Source organism: Mytilus galloprovincialis, chromosome 11, assembly GCF_965363235.1.
Source record: "Mytilus galloprovincialis chromosome 11, xbMytGall1.hap1.1, whole genome shotgun sequence".
Classification (NCBI taxonomy): Eukaryota; Metazoa; Mollusca; class Bivalvia; order Mytilida; family Mytilidae; genus Mytilus; species Mytilus galloprovincialis.
The window spans coordinates 54,992,183-55,019,748 of NC_134848.1; the positions used below are offsets into that span (position 1 = coordinate 54,992,183).

The 27,566-nt window shown below is 33.5% G+C and overlaps 2 protein-coding genes across 3 annotated transcripts in view; both read right to left on the reverse strand.

The window, feature by feature from the left end:
• Positions 1-324: 324 nt before the first annotated feature.
• On the reverse strand, positions 325-21,807 carry LOC143052392 (neural cell adhesion molecule L1-like protein). 2 transcript variants are annotated; one of them, XM_076225419.1, is made up of 15 exons: positions 21,575-21,807; positions 18,531-18,605; positions 17,878-17,929; positions 16,507-16,533; positions 16,211-16,282; positions 15,296-15,349; positions 14,529-14,795; positions 12,714-12,995; positions 11,926-12,044; positions 6,777-6,927; positions 5,940-6,206; positions 4,657-4,732; positions 4,114-4,174; positions 3,290-3,414; positions 325-445 (listed from the first exon to the last, which is right to left on the reverse strand). In XM_076225419.1, the coding sequence occupies exons 1-15, from the start codon at positions 21,761-21,763 to the stop codon at positions 373-375; spliced, it is 1,890 nt and encodes a 629-aa protein (XP_076081534.1). In that variant the 5' UTR covers positions 21,764-21,807; the 3' UTR covers positions 325-372. The 2 variants fall into 2 exon arrangements, with proteins under 2 accessions (XP_076081534.1, XP_076081535.1); XM_076225420.1 differs by lacking the exon at positions 16,507-16,533 and having other exon boundaries at positions 21,575-21,795.
• Positions 21,808-25,001: 3,194 nt separating this feature from the next.
• Positions 25,002-27,566, reverse strand: part of LOC143050821 (uncharacterized) — a 41,450-nt gene continuing 38,885 nt past the window's right edge. The window contains exons 23-24 of the mRNA XM_076223934.1: positions 26,598-26,834; positions 25,002-25,284 (exon numbers count right to left, since the gene is read on the reverse strand). Coding sequence (XP_076080049.1) covers positions 25,121-25,284; positions 26,598-26,834 — 401 coding nt within the window. The 3' untranslated portion in view covers positions 25,002-25,120. The remainder of the gene's footprint in view (positions 25,285-26,597; positions 26,835-27,566) is intronic.

The following is a 27,566-nucleotide window of genomic DNA, read 5'->3' on the forward strand; positions in this document are numbered from 1 at the left end:
TAAACAATCAAGAACTTTCATAGTAGTTGACTTCTGTTAGGTGGAACAAACATACGTTGACAGTTGGAGTTATATGTTTTATCCTAAATGTGTAATGCTAAATTCTAAATGTATTGAATGTTTGAAAGACTCCGTCACAACCTTTTACTAGTTATTAATCTCTAGGCAATAAATTTAAGACTCTTTGTGAAGACATTTATCAACTGTTGAAGACCGTCTGATGACCTGTCGATATCATTTCTGTTTGTGGTCATCGGGTTGCTGTCTCATTGATATAATACCCATACATGTTTTGTGCATAGGTCTAGCTATATATAAAGATAATAACATTTTTTATCAATCTTTTTATTGATTTAACATGTCTTACAAATGCTATCCAAGAGGCGATGGAACACCTGTTTGTTGTTGGGTCCAGAATACTGCCTCTTGTATATCTAATCCGAATCTGAAAAAAATATCGATATTATAATAATTTGATTAGTCAAATATCATCTTGTTTTATTTGTCTGCAGTTAACTGAAATGACACTTCTTTTTTATGTTGGTGTGATTGTGTACTTTGTTGTTACCTGTGTTTTAAGACACTACAATTTTAGTGGTATAAGGGAAGGATTGAGATCTCACAAAACATTGTCAACCCCGCCGCATTTTTGCGCCTATCCCAAGTCGGATGCCTCTAGCATTTGTTATTTTGTAGGTTTTTTCAATTTAAGTTTATTTTCAAATTTATTTGTTTTGGAGTTTAGTATGACGTTCATTTTCAGTGAACTAGTACACATTTTTAATTAGGGGCTAGCTGAGGCCCACTTCCGGGTGTGAGATTTTCGTGCTGCGTTGAAAACCCTTAAAGTTTGGTGACCTTTGGCTGTTGTCTGCTTTTTGGTCGGGTTGTTGTCTCTTTGACATATTCCCCATTTCCATTCTCAAATGTATTGTTGTCTACTACAGTCTACGCATTGTTGTTTTACCAACATAAATTTGAAAGTATACTCATATTACCGAAATCCTAATTGAAAATCAAACGTAAAAAGTAACAATTGCATTACCGTAATCAACACAAAGACAAAGGAAATTTACATACAAAACATTCGCTCGCATCTATAAATTTGTATTGATTAGGCTTTTTCCCATTACAGGAATCTAATTCACATATAATATTGAAGTTTGAATAGTGACACTTTTCAATACATTTTCATTTAAATTCAACCATTAGTAAAATTTCATAACCAGAACGGTTGCCTTTTGTTGATAGAACCCATATGCATTTATGTTTATCGTTATTACGTGTAGTAAGAGGGTTATCAATAAGATCAGCAAGGTCTGATTCAAAACAAAGACCTACATATGTATAATCTCTTTATCTTTACGTGATAACCTGCATTTTCTGATCAATGCATAAACAAGATTAAGGTTAACAAGTCTATCGTTTGGTTATAAAATGTTTCAACAAGGCCAAATAAACCCACGTTATGATTAGAGTGATGGTTGTTTAATTCATTATCGACTCCTAGGCGTCGATAGTAGAATTGCACGATGGACAATCAGTGCGTGCATTTTTCTTGTTACCTGATTGGAAGATATTACGAGACGTGAAAAATCAAAGTTTATTGATTAGTTAGGACACTCAAAACCTAGTAAATGGCCTTCAATCCCGTAGAGTATCGGATTTGTCCTCTCTATTTTAGCAATTAGATTGTGCGTGGTCATTAATCATGCATATTCATGATATTGGTACACAGGTAACTTTTATCTATAAATAGTCGAATCTTCTGGAGTTTCGTAAACAACAACGTTAAACGATATATACTACTTCATAACGTGTGACCTCACGTGTGTGGTAAAAATTGTTGATTGATGCACGTGTCTATTCTAGTAAACGAATTAATCTACAAAGCGAGAGCACTTTCCATTTTCATCAGCTAAGAGTCGACTAGCACTTTTTGAAAGGCTAATGCCTGTGTATTTTGCTATCAAAAACCTATTTAAGAAATATATTTAGCCTTCGACTTAATACCATTTTTTCCACTTTCATCTTAGCGCTTTCCTTTTTAGAGACATTTGCTTCATAGACGCTATCGCCATTTACGGCGATCGCTTATTAGCCAAGAAACATTATACAAGTCAGAAACCTGGCGAAACTAAAATCTGCATAAACCGAAAATTTGAATAAACCAAACATGTTCTAGAGCACCGTCCTACCAATTGTATGCGTCGTGAACCTGATTAAACCGAACAAAAAGTCCCGAAGAGGTTATGTTTAAACAGGTTTTACTGTACATAGTACAGGACTTAGCCTGATGGCCTTGCGTGCAGCCGGATAACATTCATATGACATAATCACTTAGTCTCGTCCCGGACTCGAATTCGGAATCTCTACATCACTTCAACCGACTGAACTAAAGAGGTACTTCCCTACCGCAACCGCTTACATACAACTTAGTAACTAAGTTAAATGTGCTAATAAAAGTAATTCCGTCACAATTCCCCTACCTCAAGGTTAATCACACCTCGATGAATCAAACACTACATACAAACTCTGGCTAGAAATGTCCTCTAACCGTCGTGGATTTTCAAGTTTGGGGGTAAATGTAACCGGACAGCTTGATTTATATTGGAAAACCACTTAGTCTGCTTCGGGACATCTTGTTATAACACAAGTATCTACTGTATGTACTAAAGGTAACACTCAAGAACAGTGATGAATAATGTAAGCACGACCATTTTGAGAGTTCTAAGGAGAATCAAAAACGGTATGCACCCATCTTCATAGAAAGTTGGTGTTGTCTGGGTCTGTTTAAGTCATAAAAGTTCTCGAAGTTAGAAACTATATCGTCTCTGTGTTTTTCAGTTGTTGAAGGTGGTTTGTTTATGTGTAATTTTGGTATTTTGATTGCCTCAGCATTTTCAAAAATTGTACGTACATGTAACTACTGTGTTTTTTCTAAATATTTCGTTTTAAACATAGCTAGTTGCAATGTAATAATCATTTCAATTCATTTCAAAGAATAGAAGAGGGGCAACAGATACCAGAGGGACTGTCAAACTCATAGATCGAAGATAAACTAACAACGGCATGGCTAAAGATGGAAAAGACAAACAAAAAAATAATACACAACATACAAAACTCAAGACTAAGCAACACTAACCCCACCAAAATCTGGCGGTGATCTCAGGTGCTCCGGTTGGATAAGTAGATCCTGCTCCACATGTAACACCCGTCGTGCTCATGTTTGAGAGGCAACAACGTTCAAAGTGATAACACAGAATTCTATTATAAATATGAAACTTACGATTTACTCTGAATTCCATTACTTAATTTAGCTTCAAATGTATCAGTTGTTGGCTCTACAGTCCAGATTACTTTGTTGTTATTTACGGCTCCAGCATGTTTTCCCGCCAGACACACTAATGAACTCTAGGTAAATTAAAAATGTTCATTTTAATACATGTTTATTACAGTTTGAAGGAAAGTTGACTACTTTACATTGTATTTATGTGCATTTTTCGTGTGCAGTGTATTGTACATATGCAACCGTCTATCAAGTTAGGGTTAGAATTCAGTATGGTTTTTAAATATACTATTTATCTAGCAGTCAAAATAACAGATATAAACAATGTTCGCCAAAAAGTATGATGCTGGAATTGGGGCGGAAGAAGCTTTTTCATGACATCTTGATCAGTCCTTTATTCTTGCATTAATATCGGATTCTTTGTTAATTTTTGAGGGAATTTGGAACATTTTTTGCGGTAAATCAGGAATACCCCCTTCCATTAAATACAGTTGATGTTTCCCATAAGCATTTATATTCAGAACGAGACTGATACAGTGGTGGTAGTGTCTAACATTTATGTTTAATTGCAGACAAAACTTTTTTTCTCGTACTGCTGTCTCATTAGTGAACACTTTTTTTTCACAGTTATTTTTATAATCTAAATCTTTCTTGTGTCCATCACCAGGTTTCACAAGAAAATAGTTGTCCTCTGAGCCAGGAATATGACAGTTATTATTCATTCGCTTGATGTGTTTTGAATTTGCCATTTGATTACAGAATTTCCGTTTTGAATTTTCCTCGGAGTTTTTTTTTTTTTTTACTTTCTACTATAATTGTCTTACTAATGTATATCTGAAGTAACCATAAATGTTCCCGGATGAACAGCTTCCAGGACACGTGCCACTAGAAAATAAATAAAATTATATATTAAAAGCCTCTAAATAACAATTCAAAGATTTTTTCAAAATGTACTGAAGCCACACTAAAATATTGATCTATATTTGAATTTTGAAATCAAAATAAAGTACAACCAAGCTTACTATATATATAAATTATAATTTGAATACGTATGATATTATATTATATATATTGTATCGGGAAGGGATCGAATAATTTCCGTTTCCTCATATTTCTCGATATATATTTGATATGTTGCATTGCTAAATCTTGATTATATTTTTTAAACAATTAAGTTTTAAATAAAATAAAATAAATAAAATAAAACTTATTTAATTTAACTAGTTTTAAATTCACATAACTTTCTTAGGATCTCTGTAGAAATTCAAATTCCGATGGCTAACAACACCAGTGGGACTTGCACTTTCTGATATTTTCTTTTAATAGTCATTTTAAAGAAAATTGAAGAAGTATGCAATTATACAAACCCACAAGCTCCACTGATCCCTACACCACAATCATTAAACGTAGTACTGCAGTTTAGTTGTCCCATATCTTTATACACTATTAACACACAGAATTATAATTTATGTACGATGATATTTTGAAAATCAAGAAATATTATCTCAATGTACATCGCAACGTGAGGGTTGGTGCTGCAATGTTAAAACCAGCGAATAATGGGAAATGAGAAAGAAAAGGCGAAGAGAACAATAGCCTGCAAGATTAAGGAGTACAGAAAAGGAAAGATCCCCCTTTTTTGGCTGTTCCAATTTTCATACTGACAATTTAGTTAATTTCTTTATTAATATATACACATAAAATATATGATAAGTATAAATGCCTTAACAGATTCACAATGGGCTTTTACGATGCTGTGCTCGTTGAGCTTGTGGAATACATGTTCATCCCAATTTTTATAAAATATTGAAATTTGGTATGATTGTCGCGGATCGATGACACAACTATCAAACAGGGTCCAAATTGAAGAGAATTTAAGTAAATTAATTTTTTTTAAATTGAGTTTATCAAAACCCGTACTGTCGAAAATGTGAAATAGTGGAAACGAAAAATCCAACGGTCTAATTCATGACAAAACAATAACAAAATACATATGACGACCACCTCACAAGGTAAATCTAGAATGTCGATGGGTAAAAAAGTCATGCTTGTGAGCTCTTAACCCATTTTTGTGCAAATATCATCAGGCTCAATCGCTTCGTATTTCACGCAGCATCGAGAAGTGGGAAAAACTTATCAGCGAGTCACAATGTATTAGGAGAAGTTTTCAACGACGTCGTAATATGACCGCATAACTTATCAAGTATATACTTTCGTTCGTACAAATGTCAGGCAGGGAAAGAAAAAAACAAACAAACATGATACGATTAACAGATTGCAGATTTACTGTTTAAATCATAATCAAATACCAATCGCTCGATTCAATGTGAAGTTTTTTTTTATTGTTCACAGCGTTCACTCGCTAAAAAGGTTCAAATAATTGCTTGCGACTGATATGTTTTTATCCAATGTATCAATGTGCATAACAATTCGGAGCTCTATACAAATCATTTAGAGTGAAACCTGTCTAAACCGAATCTTGAGTAAACCTTTCAATAACAAACATGTTCTTTGGTCTAATCATATCCATTTTTAAGCATTTTGAACCTGATTAAACTTTACACCTAACAAAAAAGAAGAAGTTCTCTTAGACAGATTTCACTGTACATTTATCTTCATAAAATAATAAACCTGGCGATATGATACATACATACTACTTTGTCTGATCCTTGTTTATTTCCGTTTGTACCATTGCAGACGTAAACACCAGTGTCAGTAGCTAAATCAACGCTTGTAACAATCAAACCATCACCAACAAGCAGAAATTTCCCAGGGTTACCCGATAAAGGAGGACTGTTTGTTTTAGACCAGGAGAATTGTGTCTGTCCACCACCGGAAGAGTCACATGTAAGTTGTAGAAACGATTCACCAGAAACTAATGGTCTGTTGTGTGGACTTGCAGTGACAGTAAATGGCACTAGAAATATATGATACATTTCCATTCTCAATTGTATAATACAAACTTAAACCATCAGTAGTAGTGTTATTAAGAAAAAACAATCTTTAATTAATAAACTTTAATCCAAAAAGAAAGAAATTCAAAGCATAAGAAAATAAAAAAAATAATAAAAATAAAAACAAATAAATAAACAATTTAAACATTATCAACAAAATAGATAAACCTTTTCAACCATGCAATGTCTTCAACAGACTAAAACGAAAAAAATACCAACAAAACAAATCAAAGCAAAACAAAAGTGTTATAAAAAAAAAATTAAAAAAAAAAAAGGAATGTCGTTTATTGATCAGAGGCTGTATACTGTAGGGAGTCTGATGCCACGCATTCAAATACATGTAGTGAATATGTGTGTAGGGATCACTTGTTAGTTGGTCAATACTGAAGTTGTCAAATCAAATACCGCATATTTCGAGGTTTAATTTGACTCTAGTATATGTATTTACAAGAACTAGCTGCCAGTGTTCCTACCAAATGTCGGTGGTTCAATCCGGTTACTCCGGTCTCCTCCATGAATAAAATAAGTCTTACCATTTATACTTAACCTGCCAGACGCTGTAGTTGAACCGACACTGTTTGTTGCAGTGCACGTGTAATCTCCTTCACTAAATGCATCTACGTGAAACAATGTAACGGAACCATCAGAATTAATTCGTGCTGTTTTAGGGGGTATACTTCCTGTCTGTAAAAAAAAATATAGTGAATTCGCCGTTTTTGAATCTACAGAAATTTGGGTAATATTTATAAAAACGTACTCAAAAACGTTGTGATTGGTTTAAAAGTAAGAAACAATAGAAATTCAACCAATGACGTATCGTTATTTTCATTTGGTGTACGAACTATGAGATTACCCATAGTCCTTTAAATTATGAAAAGACTATGAAAATTAGAGATAGAACATTCTTAACAAGCCCAAAACTATGGAATTTTAACCAAATGTAAGGATTTTTCAATGAAATATATTGATGGGTCGTGTTTTTCAGAAGACTATGATATATGCATGAGTGAAAGACTCAGTGATTATGAACTTCTAACCACACGTTTGTTCCATAAATATCATGTTAGATACCCCATAATAGGCTGTTGTTTGACTTTGATAATCTTTAAGTCTTCAATTATTCGATCAAGTGTCACAGTTTCGAAAACATCAATATATAGTTTTTATACTTTTAGTGGAAGATATTAGCAAGCAAAATCGAGGGAATTGTGCAAATGATGATACAAGCATGAAAATTACCACAAAGCATCATTATTATATACTTTGTACGAAATAACTGCTGGCCATTTAAAAAAATATTTTTTACAAGATGGCCACGGCCATTTTCTAAAATGGCTGTTTTCTTTAGTTTGAAAATACTGATTTTTCTGGAAAACTTTTCTTTGAACTTCTTTTAGTAAAAAACAATTACCAGGTTTGGTGGTTACTCTCCCTACATCACATATTCATTAAAAATGAATATTTGACATATCCAGTATTTGCGCATGCGCGATAATGTAACAAAATTATTTCAAAAACATTTGAACTATTTACTATATATTTAGTGTTTTTGGATTTCTAATGATATTATGAATTGGTTTAATAACATTTTTCAAGGTTATGATACACATGTGTTTCACACTTTTGCGCATGTGCAAACTATTTATAGACATCAAGGGCGATTTGTATGCACTACCAGGCAATTATCAGGTATTCGATGGTTAAGGCGAAAATGTAGTTAATCTGGAGAAACATCAAAAGTAACTGCAGATCAGCCACTTTTGGAAATGCCTAAGCAAATTCAGTGGAAATGGCCTGATTTGTAAGGAAAATATAAGTGTATCGTCATGTTTGGTGGATTGCACATTGAAATGACTTGTTATAAAACTCTGGGTGATATATTGTGTGATAGGGGATAGACATGTTGTCTTACTGAAGCCAATATTGCAACACCAAGAACGGCAGATTCTTTGTATGTATGTTCAAATGTACCTAGGACTAGACAGGCGCATCAGACGACTGCATGTATTTTGCTTAAAAATTGTAATTTCAGATTATGAAAGCTAAACTCAGAATATATAAGTATGTCATGACTCTGTGACGTTCAATAATTTAAAGACTGGTGTAAGGAAATAGAGTCATATCGACCACAGTTTAATTCCTGGCGTTCAATTATAAATTAAGAACTTCTTCTGATTTTGGTATTATGCTCATTTCATGAGTTAGACAGTCCATATAAAGCATGATATCGTATTGTTTTAGGTCTTGATCGTGTAAATTATCCTCGATCGTTAAAGACTCATCTCCGAGATATGACTTCCCTTCCCGAACATCACCCACAGGTGGCAATGGGATTTGAAAATGATAATTTCACTGTACGTAAGACCAGTAAATTTCTTTCTTGTAACACAATTGATCAGGCACAAAAACAGAATAATGCAATTGTGAAGGGCGCGCATATATTGGTGCCATAGGATTAACCGAAGATCTTATTAAGACAAATGGATGGTAGCTGGACCAGGAGTCAGTATACTAGAAGATTAATTTGAAAGATCTAGTGGTTTGGGTCATTCTACAGACGAACGACATAATGAAGGCTCTACGAAAACACAAAAAGAATTCTTTAAACAGCTTTAAAGGCTTTGCAAGTATGAACGAGTTTGGAAATTCATTTCTAGAAGAGTCGTCAGATTTGTAAAAAAATACTTCATTTAGGAAATTGTTGATTCGGAAACAGGTAAGATATGTAAATAAACTCCAAGATATTGGTCCAAACAATACGAAGATCTTTTGAAGCAAATGAAGAACGAAGGAAAACCTGCTTTTTATAACCAAATAAAAAAGAACAACTTCCTATTTTGGCTGCAAAATGAAACTGAAAACGTCTTTGTCAAAAACAAAGCTAGAGAACCTTAAAAGTGATTGCGATAGTTTTTCTAGACTTTTCATTTCTTGTCACAGTAGACAGTTTTATAATATTTCTTTATCCATAGAAACCAAACTGCTCCTCCGTCTTTATCTCAGGATGTCACTTGAAATAGTGGTATTAAATCGCTGCAAATGGGTTTACTTGAAACATTCTGCGATTTGCTGATCCGAATTCGGACGCATTTATCGTTGGTGGGGCAGCAATGGTTAATTCCAGGTCACAAAGTTGGGCAAAAATATTTGATGATTATGCTAATGATGTCATACAGCCTTATGTAAAATCTTGCATCGATAAGTATTCAAAAGTAGACATTGTATTTGATGTTTACTAAATGAATAATTTAAAGGCTGTGACAAGACAAAGGCAATATTATATGTTCTTGTACCAGATGGAAAGGTGTTGGTTCTGGTAGAACACCAAGAGTATGGAGTAGTTTTCTCTGTGAAGATGACAACAAAACGAAATTGTTCAAGTTTCTTGCTGACAAAATTGCTTCTTAAGAGACTATTACAAATGTGTATATTACTCATGGTGAAAATATTCTTTGCAATTTCAATAAAGATACTTGCTATCTATCCCCTTGTAATCATAAAGAAGCAGATACACGAATGTTTGTCCGTGTTCGGCATGATTATGAAAAGTGTTGTTAAATGTAATTTTAGGTAGTACTGACACAGATGCAATAGTATCAAGAATTGCAGCAATCGCAAAATTGTGTAGAACAAATTGCGGATAGGTTATGGAAGGAATAACGACTTTTGATGGCTTCCTACACGTGACATATCAAATGCGTTTGGTCCTTGTGTAGCTGCTTTCTCTTTCGTCCATGCATTTAGTGGATGTGGCACTTTGTCGAATTGTCATGAGAAAGGCAAAAGGTCAGCTTGACTAACAATGGAAGATTTTCCAGATGTAAAGGATGTTTTTCTTAGGCTTAAGTAGGGAGCGAATTAGGTCTTGATCGTGTAAATTATCCTCGATCGTTAACGACTCATCTCCGAGATATGACTTCCCTTCCCGAACATCACCCACAGGTGGCAATGGGATTTGAAAATGTGAATGTGATTTGAATTGTTTGCCAGGAAGCAGCGGCATTGTGATGCAAATCCGCCTACAAGAGGTTCTTTTCCAGAGCACATCAAAAGAGAAGTTTATCAAGGAGGAGTTGCTTGGGCTCAGCCTGATTCATGTATTCGACAGGTACGTTTTCAAAGTCATGAACACTGTGGTTGGATGAAAGAAAGAATCAATGACAGTTGGAAACCAAAATGGACTTCTGTGACTACCGTTGCATCCTCGTGTCAGAAAATTTTGAAATGCGGAGCCGAAAACCGAGCTGTGTTGGTACATTTGTAACTGTAGATGCTACCGTTCTGGCCTTCCTTGTTCGGGTTGTTGTATAGGCAACTATCAGATAATTATAAAATAAGCAACCTGTCTTTCTAACCAAACTAGAGTGTTAACACTTGTTAAGTTGATGGTAATTATATGTATTTGCCGCCATTTTGGAACCGGAAGTCACTATTTTTCTTCATTTGTGTGTTGTTTCGTCGTACTTAGGAACTTTCTTTAACGTTTTATCATAACTTACATTGGATTATACATCCCTTGTGAAGTTGCTTGAAAGTATAAAAATTGACATTTTTAACTTTTTTGCCGGCATTTTGAAACCGGAAGTCACCTTTAGTTTCATTAATGTATTGTCGAGTCGTAATTTAGGAACTGTCATTTACTTTTTATCAAATCTAACATTGGATTTTACATATAACACACCTTTTAAAGGATAAACGAATTATTGTCAATTTGTAATGACGCCATTTCCGAAATGTGTGGTGGCCATCTTGAAAAAATGATTTTTTTTTCTGGCCAGCAGCGGATTTTTTTTTAGTATCATTTAGTCAACCTTTATACCAAATTTCATGCTTGTATCACGATTTGCACAATTATGTCCATAATATCTCCCACTATTTTTACTAAAGAAAAAAATGTCTTCTGTTTTTTCGCTGTTCCATTGTGTTTTTGACATGTTGTTTTTTCGGATACTATCGCTTTTTTATATTTTGTATTTTATATAATTATAAAATTACGTTTTATTCAAAGATTTTTGCAAACTTTTTTTAATTAAACCTTGAAACCTCAGATACATCAGGGGGACAGAGAGTATAAAAGAAATGAATTTACTTTGATACAATGACATGTGCTGTGTTTTCTCTGGCCATCTGCAACATTCGATATATTGCTTCGATTTTCAGTTCCGTATTTTGGAACGAAATTCTAATGCAAATATATTCGCGTTCTTTCGGAAAATGTTGTCCTCCTCACATACCGGTCTTTATCTTTCATATTTTTTTGTATAAAGTGACTATTTTAGGAGACTACCACTTTGTTACTTATTTGTACAAGTATTTTTTTATGTTTTGTACTTCCATCACTGCTCCAGGTTGGGGATAGGGTTTAGTACGCAACACTATGTCATCCTAATATCGCATAATATTCAATATGAAGGTATCAAGATTAGAAACTTTAGTCTACACTACAAAAAATGGTCTTAAATTGTTCAAGATTCATTTACGGTATGGTACTTGCTCATTGTCGAAGGTCATATGGTAACCTGTAGTTTTAATTGTTTTTAAGAAGCTAACACTATTTTTTTACACTGTAAGGCTTCCACACAAACGGAGAACTAAAAAGGGCAGAAATGTGCATAGAAAGGACAGAGAGGTCGTTGTGTCCCTCTATTTGTGGGTAAGCTATCATGACAATGATATAAGTACCTTAGGGAAATTCCATGACACACTGGCGGGAGGGTTGGCGATATTATCACAATAAAGTGTTAATGTTGTACCAATGTTAACTAAATGGTTATTTGGTCCACCGATTATCACAGGTTTTGCTACAATAAGAAGTATATTTGTAATGTTCTATATTTAAGATATTTTGAATACACATGTTATAAATAAAAATGTATAAAAATACTATTATCATAGAACTTTAACTTAACGAATGAAGCCTTCAATCGTACATTTATAACATCATTTTCCTGAAAAACTGAAATGTATATAATTTTAAGGTTTTTATCATTTTAGTACTGTACATACTTTGATTTACACTTGGTAATACGTATTGAGTCGTTTCCCTTTAAAACAGTCTGGTATGATTTATATAAACCAAATATAAATTAGTGAGAGGTTTATCTATCTCTAAAACCAGGTTAAATTCATTATTTTCTACAAAGGAAAATGCCTGTACCAAGTCAGGAATATGACAGTTGTTATTCATTCGTTTAATGTGTTTGAGCTTTTAATTTTGCCATTTGATTACGGACTTTCCGTTTTGAAATTTCTTCGGAGTTCAGTATTTTTGTGATTTTACTTTTTAGTCAAATTATAGTAAAAAAAAATTCCAATGTTTTTGTCATTAACAAATTTCGAAATTATACGCCCAAAACATTTAGGTTCAATTTACATGAAACCCATTACTTACATTTTTCAATAAGCTACACGTGTGGAAGCATGCATCTTGGTCTAATTACTAAATTAATCCACTGCATGATACAACTTACATATAACATTAAGACTTGATGATACTGATTTGTTCTCGAAACCGTTTGCAACCTCACATATATACTGCCCAGCGGACAAAGCACCAACACTATCGAGATGTAAAACACTTTGCTGAGCTCCAGTTGTGACACCGGAAGTTATAAGTTCCCTTAGGCCGTTATATGTCACGTGATACCATTTCACTGTTGGTGGAGGAACACCAGAAAAGCTACAGGTTAGGTCTTCTTTTTGATTTGCATTCAACTGAGATTGTGACGGTGTTATGTTGATCTTAATCGGATCTGCAAAAATGCAAAAATTGATATGAAATAAATTGTCGTTGGATCTGAGCATGAAATAACAATATTTTTATATTATTGTTGGTAATCTCGAAGATATTATTTTTCAATCAAATGCAATCAAGCCATTAGTTGCGATAACCTATGTTAATCTGTTTATCGCTATTTTACCTATGCCGTCGTTGTTAATTTAATTGACAATGGCACGTGTACCTTAACTTTCTAGCGATAACTTTACCGTGCTGAGTCAGTAAGATCAAAGGAAAAATACAGCTTTCTTTTGACACATTATACACTTAATAGAGATCATTGTTTTAAAATGGCAACATGGTGACGAGCTATGTTAAAATTGATAAAGGGCTAAGGTGATTACAATTTTGTCTGGCATTTCAAGCGATTGACATCACTGACATGTATAAAGTATCATCCTTTATATCAGGTTTTTACCCACAAAAACACACGAGCTCATTCCCATTTTTGTGGTAGGGTTCGTGTTACTGATTCATTATTTCCTACGTTGTGTTTTGTTTACTGTAGATTGTCTCTTGTTTTTTTCTCATCAATGAATATGGACATAAAATGCTTCCGTAAAAAGTTATTTATATGCTGCAGTCAACATAACATGCCTTGAGGATTAAAAGCCTTATTTCTTCAATCTGTTTATATGAAGTAGGTTAAATATATAATGCAGTTTTTTTTTAATGCGTTTTATACAAACGTATAACGTATTCCCGTTGAACGGTTCTAGCCAGTACTTCGGTACTGGCATGAAAATACGGATTTTTTGTTATTAAATTTGCTGTTACAAAATTATAGAAATTATTATAAATTAAGGAATGTGTCTCCCTCATGCAAAGCTCTGATTCCTTTCACGGATTTGACTACACTTGTTGGACCTTTTGGGTTATACATGTAGCTCTTCATCTTTTATATATTAAGCTTTTGATTTCAAATAATTTGGCCACGAGCATCACTGAAGAGACATGTATTGTCGAAATGATCATCTGGTGCAAGAAAATTGGTACCGTTAATTTTATTACTACCATTTGGTCGATGCCTCTGCTGGTGGACTATTAGTCCCCGAGGGTATCACCAGCCCAGTAGCCAGTACTTCGGTACTGGCATGAAAATACGGATTTATTTTTATTAAAATTTGCTGTTACAAAATGACAGAAATTATTATAAATTAAGGAATGTATCTCCCTCATGCAAAGCTCTGATTCCTTTCACGGATTTGGCTATACTTTTTGAACCTTTTGAGTTATAGCTCTTCATCTTTTGTATAAGCTTTGGATTTCAAATATTTTTGCCACGAGCATCACTGAAGAGACATTTGTTGTCGAAATGCGCATCTGGTGCAGAAAATTGGTACCGTTAATTTTATTCTAACCTCAAAGTTAGTTCTTATAAGTGCTTCATCTGTAATATTGATTTACTATTGCAGTGTTTTTATACATGGATATGGACAATGTGTTTTTTTCGTTTGTATTTCGAAGGTACTGTGATATCTGACGACAAAAAAAAGTATATTCTTACCAGTCACAATAAGATTGAATTTTTTATTTACTGTTCCAAATATATTTGTAGCTTGACAGGTAAAAGTCGTAGAATCGGTGAACTCCGTTGATCTAACCAGCAACCCGTCTACGGTTTGTATGTAACGCCCTTGGTGCTTAGGATCAACGGCGGGTGACCAGGTTATCTGTGCTGGTGGTAAACCAGTCGGTTTACAAGGAAGTATAACATCGCCACCTTTATTTGCCGGCACTACAACAACTGCTGGTCCCGTCAACATAGGTTTAGCTAAAAAAAACCATGCAAACTGAATGCTTTAAAAGTCAAGTTTATATAAGTGTGGACACAGATCAGTGTGGATAGTTTTGTTATATCACTGTAAAGCAATATTGTTATCAAGATTGTTTTCTCCATTGAGTTTATGCATTGGTTGTGACTCATCAAGTATTTTATGTCCTATGTCAGTGTTTCATTCATATAGCCCTATATTTAACTCTTTGCCGCATTTACAGCCATGTTTGATTTTCATTTTCAAGTATACAATTGCTAACAGTCTTGGATTTAGCTGTCTCAGTATACACCAAATGCAAGCCTTATAATGACCTAACTTCTACTTCATTTAGACACTTATGGGAATTTGTCGCATTTGCAAGCATATTACATCTTTTTGTTTTACATTCGACGGACAAATAGAAAAAAGGCTAAGAGAAAAAAAACCGCCATCAAAATATTTCCAATTTGCCATTTATTTACCTATTTATTTTTAAACACCATCATTTATTTCTTACCAAGGTGATTGCAGCAAGTGTCTGCAACGTCATTAAATTGTGTTCCCAATAAACCTGAAACGAAAGATGAAAAATTATTATTATCAAAACATTGTTCAAACAATCATCATTCTAATGCAACAACGTTAACTTTGTAACTTTCATTTTAATTGGATAACGTCACTTTTTTAAATGATGCTATGGGACGTACGCGCAAGCGCAGACGGCATATGCCAGATTTTAATTACATGTTTTAACGTTGTTTTCTGTCAGTTTCATTAGAATGGAGATAACAATATTGTATTTTAAGCTCCGACGGCATCAATTGGGGATTTGATGGTGGCAAATACCCGTTAACTGTCTCAGCTAACGCGTCGCCAGTAAACTTAATTTGCGATCATCAAATCCCCAATTGATGCCGTCGGAGCTTAAAATACACTACAGTTATCTCCTAATTAACGATTTAAAAGAAAACTTACACTTTTATCAAATGCCGAGTACAAAAAAAAAGTGTATGGTAATCGACATTCAGTTTTAAATGTATGAAATAGGTTTTTTTAACAGTTTGAATTATAGTCCAAATGTTTATTCCCATTTATATATAGTATACATCAATTGGCCCTAAAATTAGAAAAATCATATCATAGGACACATGTGTACTAAGTTTCAAGTTGATTGGACTTCAACTTCATCAAAAGCTTTAAACTGCAGCAGGACAGACAGATGTACAAATCAACACAAGGACGGATGAACGAAAGAACGCACGGACAGACACACAGACCGTAAAACATAATGCCCGTAGGATGTACGTAACAAAAATTTCAGACCCTCTTTACCGATCTTTGATAGCACTACATGTACATTTTGTCATAAAATCCATCAAATGAACAACATAACATGTATAGACATTTTCAGACATACATGTACATAATATACCTTGTAAATCTCGTCGAACGATTCTGTGTTTAGAACCACATCCACCAGAGGGACCTGGATCTCCCTTTGAGCCTGCAAGCAGTGAAAAACTTTTTAAATTGAAAATGCAACAAATGAATAACTTTTCAAATACGACATGCATTTAAGTAATGTTAATAATTGGTTCCAAGTTAAAATTTCATATCTCTCGATCGATCGATCGATCGATCAAAATTCTCTCTCTTTTTCTCATTTATTCTTTGCTTTTCTTATCCTGACTGAATAAAAATATCTTTATTATACCAGTAATAACTTACCCTTTTCTCCTTTTGGACCAGTTGCACCTATGTAAATGTATAAGGTACAATGTTAAAGATACATATAAAAAGAATACTCATTTTACGTCTACTTTTTAAAGTCATAAGCTAAATCATATTAAAAACGCCTTCGATTGATTGATTGATTGATTGTAGGTTGTTTAACGTCCAATGGGAAAACGCCTTCGATAATCGTGATCTGATATTTAAAACGTTTAACACAGACAACACATTTAAAACTTAAAATTATGTTTCAAATTAATCTTTTATTATTTGCATATCTACAAATACTTGAACATGATGTGTATGTTATCATTTCTTTCTTGGGCTTGTGATTCGATATACCATTTTAATTTTACCGGCACTAATTTGGTATCACACTGTGATATAAAACCTCTGATTCACATGCGATACATGAAAGCTGAAATTTGGGTTATAAATTATAATTTGGATAAAACACATTTTTATCTAGCGGTTATGTATGTGCTTAGTAGCTGCACTAAAACACTTTACTAGCTAAAGTGTTTTAGATACCTTGGACTTAACATATAATATTTTATAAACTTTCAAGCTTCCATAATACATATGAAACGATTGGTTGATTGTCTCAAATTTATAACGAATAAGATTTGATTTCAAATCGATTTGTTTAATATAAGAAACATGAATAAAATCAATATAAAACAGATATTTTAAAAACGTTTAGACCTGCTGCATTTGTTTGTGCCTGTCCTAAGTCATAAACCTGCTGGGAAGTGGTTGTCGTTTATTGATGAGTTGTCTCATTGGCACTCATGGTCCAAGACCACAATTAATGACCTCGCGTTTCGTTGTCTAATATACATGTACATTGTAGTTTCTCTTAATTAGAGTGTATGATTTTTATATTTTTTTCTTTCCCTTCCTCACTCATTTCTTTTTTTTTGTGGAAATGAAAGAAGAGATATGAAATAAACTTTTGGATCTTGTATTTTAACTGATTTTGATGTGGAATGAGTAATTAGGCCAGGTGCAAAAAGGTGATATTTACAGTTTTCGGAACATCTCTTGACTTGTCCATAGGCGTATGGGTGTATATTGGCCAAATTTGTAAAATACAGCAGAGCAATCTTTCTGAATGTTGGGTATATATTTTTGGACTAGAACTGCACTTCACACTCACAAAAAATGACAAAAGTGATTCGGTGCATTTTCTTAATGAAACAAAACGTTATAAAGAACTCATAGCGAATTTAACTGTGGTCTGTGGCCTCATACCACATTTTCTTATATTTTGTTATGAATATCCAGATTTTCGGTACACGAAACCCTTAAGACTGCGTTTGACCATACGAACAAACGGTATATTATAGAAAATCTGATTAAACATACCTGGTAAGCATATCTTTGAAGAATTGGAACAATAATTTCTCAATAGATCTTTCTAAAAAAAGAAAAGATTTACAACTGAAAAGTGAATTAAGGTGGTACCTAACACTACAGGGAGATAACTCTGTAAAGTCAGCTAAACGTTTTAATTACGTTGTGTTTTAAAGGGAATATTAAGCTTCACAGTGATCAAAATTGGTGTTTGTCAAACTGCTATATAACCAGTGTAATTTTTCTGATAAAATGGTTGGTTCAAAATTTTTGAAATTTTTATATTTTTGTTAAAGGGTCAAAGTAGATACTTTGTCAAAATTTTATGAAAATTAAACGAGCCAAATTAATTTTAGTGAAAGTGTTTGGTACCACCTTAAGCGAAGGGAAGTAATGTTTAAGTTCACACTACTATACATATTCTTATATGTAGTTGCTATTTTGAATAAGATGGGTTTTTTTAATGGTTGATATCTATTTTGGAAATATTCACAGGTTTTAAATACATAGTGTATAACTATAAGCGTTCAATAATTTTTGGAATACAGCAATGTATACAGATATTAAAAGTCCTCTCAAGTGGAAATATGATATGAGTGATTTCAAAAATACCTTTTATTTCATGTATAAGACTTGTATAAACTTGTTTTAAAGATTAAATTCACCTGTTTCTCGGAGATTTCTTTCATCAACTTTTCATATACATCGTTAAAATTGTTTTCTGACGGCGTCAATTTATCCTGTAAAAATAGTTTATGTATTTGTTATTATTCGTTCAAATTCTAGTTTAAAAAACACATCTTCCTTTAAAATTTAGAAGAGCAAGTCCCTAATAAAATGACAAAATCAAAAGATCAAACGAATAGATAACAATTGTCATGTGTCTGACTTGGTACAGGCATTTTCTTATGTAAACAATGGTGTATTAAACCTGGTTTTATAAATGTTTGTAGCTTCATAATGAAGCTAAACCTCTCACTTGTATGACAGTCGCATCTAAGTCCATTATATTGACAACAATGTGTGAACAAAACAAACAGACATAGTGGTTGTCGTTTTTTTATGAGTTACATATTTGTTTTTGAATTCGTTCATTTTTGGTACATAGATTAGGTCGTTAGTTCTCTCGTTTGGATTGTTTTACATTGTCATTACGGGGCCTTTATAGCTGACTACGCGGTATGGGTATTGCTCATTGTTGACGGCCGTACGGTGGCCGATTGTTGCTAATTTCTGTGTCATTTTGGTTTCTTGTGGAGAGTTGTCTCAATGGCAATCATACCACATCTTCTTGTTTATAATCTTAATCACTATAAAAACAAACATGTAACAAAGAAGCACAAAAAGCAAATAGACAAAGCACGTTAGCAAAAAATTAAAGATAGTATTTAATACAAAAAATATCATACTATTAACACAATAACACATTGACGGGGTCTAGAAGTACAGAGCCACGTCATATGTATAAAAAAAAACACAAAAAGGAAAGCTTATACGTTCTGTTTTGACAACCTTTTCGGGGTCCACGATTTTATAGTGACACTTTCACAAAATGTCAATGGGTAATGTAATTATTATTAGAACAGCAAGTAAAACTGAGAGATGTCAGATCCCTCTAGGAGTATGTTCAAACTCCAGGTTTTTGTTCCAATGAGACTATTACGCTCACAATTAGAACGTGGTTAAAACATACTTCAACTTTAATCATATCATGCATATTATAGACTTAAAACGATGCTCCAGCTTTATTTATTTTCATATTATCAAAATATTGATTATCACTCCTACATTGTATATAATGTTGTGGATAGGGTTACAGAATAGAAAGTGATGATAAAACATATAAAGAATACAAGAGAGAATGAAAAAAAAAATACTCGACAAAGTTGATATAGGAATAACTTTAAAGAAACTCGTTTTAGTCCGACATTTTTTTTAATTTTTATTTAAGCTGGTCGACCGGGATACCTTTAGAGCTGCACTTTGTCAACACAGTTGATTCTCAAACCACGTCTCTGTTGGGTCAGAGACATATATACACATGTGTATATATGTTTCTGGTTGGTTTAACATGTAATATTGATAGATTGTTTTGCTTTATTAACCTACATGTACCGGTTCCCATATTTATTCTCCATATGTCTTCTCTTACAGATAAAACTTGGATATTTTCCAGTATAACAGTTCTTAGATAGCGGACAAATTGAATTCTCAAGAAGACTCAAAGAAATGGAAAATGTAGAATTTTAAATTTTAGAATCAGTTCAAACTTTTAGAGGTCCAAGACATAATTATACGTGTTAAAAAAAAAAAGACGCACAACTCTATATTTTAACCTTTTACAAAAGTAGTAGTGCATATGAACTTTCTATTATACATTGTATGATAGGATTTAGAACGAAATTCTCCATAGTAAAAGTGGCACAGTCTTAGCCGTAAAAAGAATTATGGAACTTTCATTGCCTGTATTTACAGAAGTGCAACCTTCACGAGAATTGTTCATAAACATTTGATAAGAAAGTTTGCATATTTAATGGTGTTCTATTGACCTTAATCCTAAGGTTATCCGAAACAAACGCACTCAACTTAAAGTTTGTTGATAACAGACAGACAAGTTAAGTCGTGACACTTTTCTTTATACATATATACACACACACACACACACACACACTTGCTGCGAGTTTAAATTTATGTATGCTATATGCTATCAGCAATCTGCATGTAGGGCAGTGGAATGAGATGATAAATCCATGTTTTGAGCGTATACCGTTATCTCTTTTTAAGGACATGATAATTGTTTTGACTAATATTGTTAACATTATATTTGCTATTGGTAGAACTTAAAATATTTTTTACTATGTTATCATTATTTTATATATTTCATTGATTTTAAATCGTTATTCTTTGCATGGAATTAAGGCAAAAAAACAAAACCTAAAAGTACATTTGTATGAAAGCAGTCTTCAAACCTAAGATTAATTGGTTTATTGTTTGGTCGGTTAGTGTTTTGGGCTTTTTCGTGACGGTCAGTTTTATTGGCGGAGGAAGCCGGAATGCCCGATGAGAACCACCGACCATCAGTAGAAAAACTTACAATTCTAGTCAATTGTGATGTAGTCGAGTGCAACTTACGAGTGGGGGGGGGGGGGGAGAATTGAACTCATAACATCCAGTATTGACTGGCTAGTGATACATAGTAGATCGACTAATATTAGACCCCTCGGCCACCTAAGCCCCCAAAACTTAAGAAAACGGAGGAAGAAGAGATGCCTGATTTTGTTAATGTAGAAAACCAAGCAAAGAGTACAACCTGAACTGTAAAATTTGACAGCACAATTCGTTTGTTTGTTTTTTCCTTTCTGAATAAACCAATTAATCTAAAAGTACTCAAATATTTTGGCATTTAGACACATTTTTAAAATATTTTAAAATCAAAAGAGCAATGGGTGTTAACAATAAGCATTCTGACAGCTGTATTACAAGGAAACGTAACAATCTCGTTTTCAGTACATTTTCCTCTTGTGCTTTAAAGATCTTATTTATTGAAATGTACATCATCCATGTATATGACTATTTATGAATTAAAGCAACTGATATCAATTTATAAATGTCATACATATATAAACGGAACGAAAAATACCTTAGAAAGAATACGATTAAATCAAAATTATGTCCTTCCTTTTTTAATTATTTAAAACGACAAACTAACCTGGTTCCGTTTTTGGACAGTTACAAGTCTTCCAAACTCAAGCCGGGTAATTCTTTCATTTAGTCTAATGATTTCCTTCCATTGAAGAATCGAGAAAGTCCCGAATGTTGTAACCACAATAATAAATGTAAAAAATGTGCAAACATTTACACATTTATTCGAGGACGTATCTCCTGTACGATCCTTCATTATTTTATCTATCTGACTAGTACTGTCTAGTCTAGGGGTGATAGGTACTAGCCTGATAAACAATCACTATTCGATAAATAATAATATGTCTACTTGTAATGGTTGTCCTACATGTAATAGTTCTTTGAGTCTGTAGATAGACGCCTACAAGTACTCCTGCATTATACTATCAATATATTTATATTGATACATGTAGAAGGACGAGAAAGATACTAAAGAAAAATTCAAACGCAAAAATCGAAAATAGAAATTACAACACCACGGCACACCTGTATTTTTCTATCAATCTATCAATACATTATTGACACATGTACATGTAGACAGACGAACGATAACAAAGGGAAATTCAAACGCAAAAATCAAAAATAAAATTACAACACCATGGCACACCTGTATTTTTCTACCAATGCTTGATTCATACAATAATCATACAGAGAGACGAAATATACCAAAAGAAATTCAAACTCGTAATTCGAAAATGGAACTTAGAAAGCGATGCAAAAAAAAAGTGGAAAATAGACAAACAATAGTTCACAAAACATAACATAGAAAACAATTATCTGAGCCACACGAATCTTACCAAAACCCGGAGGTGAACTGAGGTGCTACAGAAGGGTAATTAAAAATTTGTATGGCAAGATTTCTAGAAACAATAGCTTACTTATCCTTCTGTGATTCAAAGTTTACATTTTACTGATTTTTTCCGGATATTTAATTTGCCTCATCTAGTATAGGAATACAAGTTACATATAACAATAGAGTTATTATCAAAAATTGCGAATAGAAATTTGGAATTGGGAATGCCATTCACAATTTTATGAAAAGATATAGACTCGGACTTCCCTTGAACTGAATTTTAATGTGCGCATTGTTATGCGTTTACTTTTCTACATTGGCTACAGGTATAAGGGAGGGTTGAGATCTCATAAACATGTTTAACCCCGCCGCATTTTTGCGCCTGTCCCAAGTCAAGAGTCTCTGGCCTTTGTTTGTCTTGTATTTTTTTTTTATTTTTAGTTTCTTGTGTACAACTTGGAGTTTAGTGTGGCGTTAATTATCACTGAACTAGTATATATTTGTTTAAGGGCCAGCTGAATGACGCCTCCGGTTGCGGGAATTTCTCGCTCCATTGAAGACCTATTTGTGACCTTCTACCTGTTGTTTGTTCTATGGTCGGGTTGTTGTCTTTTTGACACATTCCCCATTTACATGCTCAATTATATAGAATAAAATCAGAAAGCAACACAAAACACAAAAATGGTCAATCATGTTTCATGTACATGTTTAGGGAATTGCAATATTTCTACTAGCAAATAGTCGACATAGCGCAACTAGTATACTAAAAATAAAATGAGATGTTGGCTTTACGTCAGAAAGAGAACAACAACCCAACAACATAATTAAAACACCAATTTGCTTCTATGAAGTTGTCTTATGGATAATAATGCATGTTTAGTGGAAGATTTTAATAATGAATGGAATAAATTGCAATATGAATAACAATGTACATAAAAAGGATCAAAATACGGCTACTTACATAAAGTTGAAAATGCATATGCCATATGATGTAATGTATGTATAGCAAGAAATTAGCTAAAATGATTAAAATATGGCTACTTACATAAAGTTGAAAATGCATATGCATTATGATGTATGTGTAGCAAGAAATTTTCTATTGGTTCTAGCGAATATTAAAAAGTGTATCATGAATAAGAAATTAAAGCACGTAAAACAATTATTCCTTTTTTGAATAAATGGTCATCCAGCTCAAGCCCGCCTCCGGAAGCGGATTTCTTCACTGCATTGAAGAGCCATTGGTGGCCTTCGACTGTTTTATTCTCTATGGTCTGGTTGTTGTCTATTTGACACATTTCCCGTTTCCATTTGAATTTCCATTTCCTTTTTCAATTTTATTTTTATTCTGTCTAGTGTTATATACCTCTATTTGGTATTTCTAGTTACCGGAAATGTAGGATATAATTTATACTGTTTATTGTATTTTACGGGACTGTATACATTTTTTATGCTTGTCGGCGGCGAAGAGTTAATATCGTCTGCCATACATGTGTTTGTTAAATGGTAGTGAAATAAAATTTGATTGACGAAAAGCGTGACTTCAATCTCATAGCCCCCCCCCCCCCCCCCCAGACAACAAAAAGGATTGAGGCCCACGCCACTAGCATCTAGAGTTATAATATGCAATTCCAAAAAAGAAATATGTTCCAATGAGTGCTTTTATGTGTACATATGCTAGGGGTTAACCGTTCTCCGCATTTGTCTTTTTCGATTCGTGTAATAAACGAGTAACTTAAAGAAGAAAAACTTTCTTTTTAGGAATAACATCTTTATTGGAGAGAACACTAGTAATAAATAATATCATATATGAATGTCAATATAAAAATGAGATACGTTACAGTATAGCTAAAACACTAAATATGAAACATGTACAGCTATACAAAGGCATTTGTCGGAAATCTTTTAGCAGGCGAAATAAATGTTTCCTTTATAATAGTATACTAGAATTTAAACAAAATTTTATCTGTGAATATGTTTATAATGTGACATTCAATTTTGCTTAAAAATGTGTTTGTTTGTGTCTCACTCTAATGGTGAGTTCACACGTAATTCGAATTCGATTCGCATTAACTAATTCGAATTAGTTTAATTCGCATTCGAAACGTTTAACGTCCTAACGTCAATTCTAATTCGAATTACAATGCGCGTCAAATTCGCTTTACTGTCCAAACGACGTTAACTTTTAATTCGTATTCACAAAAGCGTATTTCTAATGCGAATTCGAATTCGAATTAATTTAAATGCCAGTGTGAACGAAGCATAATACATGTAGTTTATTTGTCTTGACCAATTTGATTTTGTTATCGAACACTTTTAACACTCGTTGCTTCCATACAGGACAAAATTGGCTTCTGGTCACGAAAAGCATGATAAGTTGAAAGTAATATATCGGTGTTTAAACCATTTGTTGGGGGAAATAACTACTGGTATCCTTTTTATAGCTGATTTTTTTTTATTAAAAACACATAAACGTAAAAGCAAATTTAATCGCAATACATTTAAACGTAAAAGCAATGTAATTAAATACATAAACGTAAAAAAAAATCCTGAAATTACAAATGAAAATTTAGGCATAATGAACATTCACGCAGAATACAATCAAAACACCACAATATTAGTAAATACAAACGCATACTACAACGGACATTAAATATGACCTTTTTCCGTGAGACAACGATAACGACTACAAACGTAACAATACACAAAAAACAACCCCCAGACAAGTGACAACAACCTCGTATCATTATAATGCAATGTACATGAAAACCTAAATTGTAATTTCTAAACTTCCGGTGCCTCATTTTCGGCATTAATCGGCTTTTTCCGCCATGAACCATTCGGATTAGAAGCACTTGGGCCTGTTCCCCCAATGAGCGATGATTGACGTCCAAACGAGGAATATTGTTGATAGGGGTTTCTGTTGTAATTTGGTGACCATGGATAACCTATAAGAATAAAGAGAAATGAAAATGTAAAAAAAAATAATTCTATTATTTGATTATTAGAACAACAAAGAAAGAACACACTTCTCCGTAACCAAAGACGTCTTAAGATTTAATTATGTGAGGTGTAAGAATTTGTGTCAGATATTCGGACTTCTCAGTTTTTCCCTTCAGTACAGTGTAATATAGCGTGCATCATAGCAACTATTTTTTATCATACAAGACATCAATATCTCATAATAGGTCATTTACCAAAATTTAGCAAATTTTAGATTTCTTATCTTTCGATTTCAGTTTGAGACCCAACTTATACCAATGCAAAAATAAGGTAAAAATCCGAGTCAGTATTTCTCCGCCATTAAAAAAAACAATATCACGAAAAAGAGCTCCATAACCTATCGATATTATCAGCTTTTTCGTTCCCTATCTGACGGTTAAATTGGATATCCTGCATTCCTCATGCTTTTCCAGTGCATATCAAGGTTAAATTGCAGGAAACTTCTCCTAAATTATTGAAATTTATGCTTTTGCATTCAGCATATCTTGGTGGTAATTAGATACAAGTACACACAATCGAGCTCTTTCTTTAAATACAAACAATACAAATAACGTGTACAGTTCTATTTTAATTCTTGCATCTTATAACTTGTCATTTATAAATTATGAATGTTTACACAGGACTAGGACACTAATTCATTTAGTGCTTACAACTGATAATAGTTCTGTTGCTTTATTGTTAATTTTTTACTTTAATCTCTAAGACTTGTCATTTTTTTGTGCCTTTTTTCTGATTTCTTTCGAATTTTCATGTACTTATCTTAAATTCTATACGTATTTTGAAATATCTACATAAAATGAAAATATGATATAAGAAATAATAAAATCTAATGTGTGTTCAAACTGAATGAGTATTTCAGAATGAAAATGAAATATTAAAACATATTAAACACTATGTGTTTTCCAACCACAAGGTCCCCTTCAAACTGATAAAATATTTCTAAACATTAAGGTCAAACCTCCATGTACATCGTCCAAGGTACCCATTGTCCAGACAATATGGTTTGAAGGGAACCTCCATGGTTCACTTTGAATTTACACATACATTTGTATATATAACTACCTAAAATTAGATTAATCGATATCCGCTAATCGACGTCTTTGAAATGTTGGTGGCACTTGGGTTGCTGTCGAATGGGCACCTTGCGGAGGACGTGCTGTTGGAGCAGGTGGGGGCCTCTTCCCTATTGGAAGAGGCGTGTTTGCCCTTGGTGGTCGATAAGGGACCCACGGAGGTATTGGTCTATATTTTCGCGCACCTGGTGGGGGAACTCCACGTGACCCTGGATGTGGTGTCTTTGGAGGTGGCATATATGGTGGACGATTTCTGTAGGCATTGATTGGTGGTGGTCCCATTGGTGATCCCATTGGTGATCTCATTGGTCCTAGCTGGGGTCCACGTGACATTGGTCCAGCACCGCAGTTACAGTCACCAGGTGCTCCTTGTTTTCCTGGCATACCCGGAGAACCTGGACGTCCAACAGTTCCTGGCATACCTGTAAGAATAATTTATCAGAAGATATATTTTGTCAGTCATACATAAATACAATATCTCATGTTTAAAAAGAATATTGTCTACTGCATTGATGACTATCTTAATTACGGGTGCTGGTTAAAAAAAATGAATGCATTCCTGTATATAGTATCACAACCGGATAAAGGTAGTCTCAAAGCGGGGGAAAAGGTGAAGGCAAGTAAATTAAAGTTTTCTTATTTTCATTAAATCCAACGTTTTGCTGACAAAAAAAAGTTTTTCATAGGGATTCCGAATAATGGAGCTATCATATAAACATGAATTCATCTTTAATTGTCTTTATCCCTCTTCAATTTGTCAGAAACAGATAGATTGTATAAAAAAAGAAGATATGGTATGATTGCAAATGAGACTACTATCCACAAAAGACCAAAATGAAACAGACATTAACAACTATAGGTCACCGTACGGCCTTCATCAATGAGAAAAGCCCATACCGCATAGTCAGCTATAAAAGGCCCGATAAGACAATGTAAAACAATTCAAACGAGAATAAATAATGTGGCGGGGTTAAGCATGTTTGCGGGATCCCAACCCTCCCCTAACCTGGGACAGTGGTATAACAGTACAACATAAGAACGATAGTACATTTATGTGTTCAACGAAGCCTGCGACGAGTTCAAACGAGTTCAAACACATTCATCCTTCAACTATTCCATCGACGTTTTTGTAAAACAAAGAGATGTCATATTCA